The sequence below is a fragment of the Micropterus dolomieu genome, linkage group LG01 (assembly GCF_021292245.1).
Source record: "Micropterus dolomieu isolate WLL.071019.BEF.003 ecotype Adirondacks linkage group LG01, ASM2129224v1, whole genome shotgun sequence".
NCBI classification, from domain to species: Eukaryota; Metazoa; Chordata; class Actinopteri; order Centrarchiformes; family Centrarchidae; genus Micropterus; species Micropterus dolomieu.
The window spans coordinates 45723129-45729209 of record NC_060150.1 but is presented as its reverse complement, the minus strand read 5'-3'; the positions used below and the strand labels follow the sequence as shown (position 1 = coordinate 45729209).

At 41.1% G+C, this 6081-nt stretch overlaps 1 protein-coding gene across 1 annotated transcript in view; it reads right to left on the bottom strand.

Moving 5' to 3' along the window:
* The window catches only part of LOC123983400 (NLR family CARD domain-containing protein 3-like), a 16135-nt gene that overhangs the window by 2988 nt on the left and 7066 nt on the right, over positions 1–6081 (bottom strand). Inside the window, exons 5-7 of the mRNA XM_046069687.1 lie at positions 4746–6072; positions 3918–4091; positions 1928–2101 (exon numbers count right to left, since the gene is read on the bottom strand). Coding sequence (XP_045925643.1) covers positions 1928–2101; positions 3918–4091; positions 4746–6072 — 1675 coding nt within the window. The remainder of the gene's footprint in view (positions 1–1927; positions 2102–3917; positions 4092–4745; positions 6073–6081) is intronic.

Genomic DNA, 6081 nt, shown 5'->3' with positions numbered 1-6081 from the left:
GTGGTGGTGGTGTAATGGTGTGGGGGATGTTTTCTTGGCACACTTTAGGCCCCTTAGTGCCAATTGGGCATCGTTTAAATGCCACGGCCTACCTGAGCATTGTTTCTGACCATGTCCATCCCTTTATGGCCACCATGTACCCATCCTCTGATGGCTACTTCCAGCAGGATAATGCACCATGTCACAAAGCTCGAATCATTTCAAATTGGTTTCTTGAACATGACAATGAGTTCACTGTACTAAAATGGCCCCCACAGTCACCAGATCTCAACCCAATAGAGCATCTTTGGGATGTGGTGGAACGGGAGCTTCGTGCCTTGGATGCGCATCCCACAAATCTCCATCAACTGCTATCCTATCAATATGGGCCAACATTTCTAAAGAATGCTTTCAGCACCTTGTTGAATCAATGCCACGTAGAATTAAGGCAGTTCTGAAGGCGAAAGGGGGTCAAACACAGTATTAGTATGGTGTTCCTAATAATCCTTTAGGTGAGTGTATGTGTGGAACTGAGGCGACCACAGACGGGTGATAAAATGCTACAGCACTTTGTGTTTTTGAAGAGACACCCAATAGTTTACCTTTTACAGACTTAAAGAAATTCTATGTATCAAAAGTACCAATGGAAAAACAGGAAAATGGTATGGTACAGAAATAGTATATTATAATATCATCATGTGTTACATAATCCATTTTTCCAGTTCCCAGGCCTAGGACTGAAACTATAAAGTTTAATTAATCAGAGATATTTTAAGGTTCCCTTTATGAAACCAGTTTTCTCCAAAGACAAGAGGTAAAACATGCAGTGCTCTTAACTTCATCTCTTTGTGCTCATTTATACATTCCTGTCTGTGTTTATTGATCAAACTGATGCCGTGCTTCAAATACCTTATATAATTTCTTATTAAGAACGAGTAACAATCAATGTTGTCCTAGAAATTGTTTAGTTAGGCTGTTCTGTTCATCTGCTATGATCACTATAACTTGTGTTGTTTAACTGTAACAATTCTAATTCTTATGAATAATTAACTGCAATAGCTTTTGTCACATTCAGTGGTGTGGAGGCAGGTAGTGGGACCTAAATGCAGGACAAGAAAGCTGGCAGGTACCGTTCAGTGAATTTATTAATGGCAACAAAAAGCGAGCACACTTACAGACTGAGTGGCTGATAGACTAAGTCCAAAACAAAGGTTGCCCAACCGAAAACCAAAATGAGCAGGGAAACACGACGAGTGGGGCTGACGAGTGGGGCTGACGAGTGGGGCTGACGAGTGGGGCTGACGAGTGGGGCTGACGAGGGGGGCTGACGAGGGGGGCTGACGAGGGGGGCTGACGAGGGGGGCTGACGAGGGGGGCTGACGACAGGCGAACACACTGCAACACTGGATGATAATAAACAATGACCCAACAAAGACAAGACAGAAACACCAGGTATATATACACAGGGACTAACGAGCAGGGCGGGAGCAACACAGGTGAAAGACATGAGGCTAATGAGGCACATGCAGGGAGAGAGAGAGCAGGGGGAAAACAGAGACAGACATGCAGAGGGATAACTGGGGTAACAGACATGACAAAGGTTACTGAACACTAGACGACAGACAAGGCAGAACCCCATAACCCAACAGAACAAAATAACAGATAATAACGCTGACTAAATACAAAAGTACAAAACACAGCATGGCAGACAGGCAGAGTGTGACAGCTTTTCCTTTCCTTTTTTTCTAATGATTAGAAACTAAGAACTGTATAACTGTTTATGGTATTTAAGAAAAGTGTTGATATTGTGGAAATATATGTGATAAAAAACACACAAACAGATTTTAAGACATTACTTTAGATTAAAGTTAAAACCACAATGGGTGACTTCCACCACAACTTTTACATAAAATTTATCTCAGCACAGAAGTAAAAAATGGTGTCCGACCTCAAAGCCTCCAGTCTACAGTGTGGACTCCTCAGAAAATCACACAGCAGCTTAACTCCTGAATCCTGCAGCTTGTTGTTACTCAGCTGCAGCTCTCTCAGATGGGAGGGGTTGGACTTCAGAGCTGAGGCCAGAGAAGCACAGCTGCTCTCTGACAACCTGCAGCCCCACAATCTGAATAAAGAATAAATTTGAAAAAATATATAATTTTATTATAAATAAAAACACATGTGCTCAGATTATAAATGTGTAGCTTAACAACACTATGTGCTAGTCAATGAGCTTTTCCCTGAAATAAGTAGAGTGACTTTGTCATTGTGGTTTTGTGGATCATAGAAATGTCAGCACAGATTAATAACTAGCTGCTGATCTTACCTACTACTAGGTTACATAATACAATGATCCTTTAACAGCTGCATTTGGACACAACCTGTTCTAATTTCCTCCCTCTGGTAGGCTCTACAGTGCATTGTACGCCAAAACCTCCTTAAACTGCAGCAAATTAATCATTAATCAAGAATAGGAGCAAACAATTTTTTGGCTGTGCAAAATGTGGTATGAAGAATGAAGGTTGAGTTATTGTATTTTGTTTGGTAGTTATGTCTATGAATGGTAACTAGGGATATGACAGAAAGTCACTGTACTCTGTACATTGGAAAACAAACCTGTAAGAAATAAATCAAGTATTGGAAACATTGGACATTTTATCATATATTGCACGCGTCTTAAATAATTAAATCAGCAACCGTAATAATGGATCGTTTTTATTGGCAAAGGGTCTCTACACTGTTTTAAAGGTTAAATGTGTAAGATTTATTGGCATCTAGTGGTAAAGTTAGGAATTGCAACCAACCGTAGTCTATCACTTCCTCTTTGGTGGTTTTGCCAGCAAAATAAAAGACAGAGAACATTTTTTGCAGCAATGCTTTACCTTGAAATGAATTGAGAGCTTTTACTTTGAAAAATTCTGAACAACATATTGAACAACAAGAGTCTGTAGCCTGCTTGACACATCTCTGAAAAAGTAGTATCCAATATTTATGGTACCTAACAGATACCTAAACATATCCTATATAAGCTATGTTTGATGTACAGAGAGACAGAGTGGCTATCGGGCTGGGTCACTCTCCAAGCTGCTGCAAAGCTTGTAATTGATGCTGAACTCTTTGATTTAATAAACCTTTATGATCAAGAACAGTGTCAAGCAGGTTTCTTCTCAACAAATCACCGCAGCATTATTGTTCGGACAGCACAACGAAAGTTAATTCCCCTGAATGTCTTCTGCCTGGAGATACTGGGGAAATGAAAAAGCGTTCGTAGATTGATGGATGCGGATCCAACACTAGAACACACGCACACTGCAGCACATGCTTTATTGTGAGCATGTGACATAGTCGCTTCATAATCAATTTGTTGAAGAGACTCCATGTTGAGTTTTTGCAACCAGTGGCACCAGAAATAACCATACACCGTGTGTGGAGCTAGTTTGCTTGCTTAGCTAGGTGCATCTGTAATTCATGTTAACTGCCATTTTAACCGGGATGATAATTTTGTATAGCAAACAACAGGCTTAAAACTAAATGTACTCACCAGGGAAAGTGAACAGGTAACGACTTGTCAATCACAGATTATCCCACACTGAACCATACTCTGCTTTATGGTCTATTTTCCTCTAAGTGGGACCATAATTTATCATTTTAGATTTAAGAAGACTTGAACCTAGTGACTGAGACCATAAACTTATCGGGAAAGTGTTTACTGAGGTAATAAATAAACTGAGAAGTAAGGTCATTTCTAATGGAACCAGACTTGTCAAACATTTAATTTCACTACTTTTTGTTATTCATTGGCCATTTGGAAAGACGGGAATAATCTTCAGCTAATTTCAGGCTAATCCTGAAAATGTATGAACCAAAAACATATTAGTCTTTAGTCGGGGTTTGAATTGAATATATACAAAAACTACATAAGCTACAGTCAGTGAACTGACCTCAGAGTCTCGAGTCTACAGTTTGGACTCTCCAATCCAATAGACAGCAGCTTTACTCCTGAATCCTGCAGCTTGTTGTGACTCAGGTCCAACTCTTTTAGATTTGAGGGTTTGGACTTCAGAGCTGAGGCCACAACTTCACAGTGAGTCTCTGAGAGTCCACAGCCAGAAAGTCTGTCGTAACACATTGCAAAATATTTTAATATGAGAGAGGATAGTTTATACTTACTCGATTTGATCGATTTGATTTGATGTCACATTGTTTGACATGTCCTGTTTTGATTACCTTTGGATATTAGTGGTTCAGCTAATCTTATCTCACTGTGTTTGACATGAAACAATATTTCTCATGACTCTGTCTCATACCTGTGGACCTTTATTCTTTGTTTTCATTCAATCTTGCAGATGACATTACTGAATCAGTTTGCTGATTTTATTGCTATCTTCACAACTCCACAACTATCCAAATCTTTGTTATATAATCCACCTTTATCCCATTATTGTCACTTGTGGCCACAGCAGCTGCTTCAGCAGCTCATTTTAAATAATAATAATAATAATAATAATATACAGTACTTTTCACAAACTATATTAAAAGTGCTTTAAAGCTTTAAAAACAAAAATATATCCAGAGCAGTTGAGGATCTGCAGCCATACTAACATGTACCCTGCTTCTACTGAATATCTCGAGCTAAGCAAGTTTGGGCTTGGCTTGTACCTTGGTGGGACAATAAGTCTTGCAATTTGGAATACTACTTTAAGAACAACATGAATTAGTGTTTTATTTTATATTTGAAAAACTAAACTACAAATTGTATCTGGACTTACAGAGCCTTTCTGCAGTTCCTCACAGCTGGAATCAGTCTCCATTGTCCCTTCTCTGATGTGTTGTACTTCTTCAAGTCAAACGTATCCAGAACCTCCTCTGACATCTGCAGCATGTAGGCCAGAGCTGAGCAGTGGATCTCAGAGAGTTCCGTCTTTGATCTGTTCTCTGACTTCAGGAACTCTTGGATCTCCTGATGTACTGAGTGGTCGTTCATCTCCATCAGACAGTGGAAGATGTTGATGCTTCTGTCAGGAGAGATCTTATCACTGTTCATCTCCTTCAGGTTGTTGATGGCTCTCTGGATGATTTCTGGACTGTTGTCTGTCCGACCCAGCAGGCCTCCTAAGAGTCTCTGGTTGGACTCCAGAGAGAGGCCATGAAGGAAGCGAACAAACAGGTCTAGGTGGCCATTTTTACTTTCAAATGAATTCTCCATTGCTTTCCTCAGGAAGACATCCAAGGGTGTCTTCCTGAGGAAGTTCTCCAGTACCTTTGTGTTCCTGTTGGTGTAACAGTGGAACATGTAGACTGCAGCCAGAAACTCCTGAACGCTCAGATGAACAAAGCAGTAGACTGTTTTCTGGAAGATCACACTCTCTCTTTTGAAGATCTCTGTACAAACTCCTGAGTACACCGAGGCCTCTTTGACATCAAGACCACACTGCTCCAGGTCTTCTTGGTAGAACATGATGTTTCCTTTCTCCAGATGTTCAAACGCCAGCCTCCCCAGCTTCAGAAGAACCTTTCTGTCAGCCTTCATCAGCTCCTGTTGACTCGTCTCATGTCCCTCATTATACTTCTGCTTCTTCCTCTTTGTCTGAACCAGCAGGAAGTGTGAGTACATGTCAGTCAGGGTCTTGGGCAGCTCTCCTCTCTGGTCTGTAGTCAACATGTGATCCAGAACTGTAGCAGTGATCCAGCAGAAGACTGGGATTAGACACATGATGTGGAGGCTCCTAGATGTCTTGATGTGTGAGATGATTCTACTGGACAGCTCTTCATCACTGACTCTCCTCCTGAAGTACTCCTCCTTCTGGGCGTCAGTGAAGCCTCGTACTTCTGTTAACCTGTCAACACATGAAGGAGGGATCTGTTTGGCTGCTGCAGGTCGGGAAGTTATCCAGACGAGAGCCGAGGGAAGCAGATTCCCCTTGATGAGGTTTGTCAGCAGCAGGTTGACTGATGACTTCTGTGTGACATCAGACACAACCTCATTGTTGTGGAAATCCAATGAAAGTCTGCTTTCATCCAGGCCGTCAAAGATGAACAACAGTTTACAGACAGCGAGCTTCTCTGCTGGGACCTTCTGTAATGTTGGATGGAAAACATGGAGCA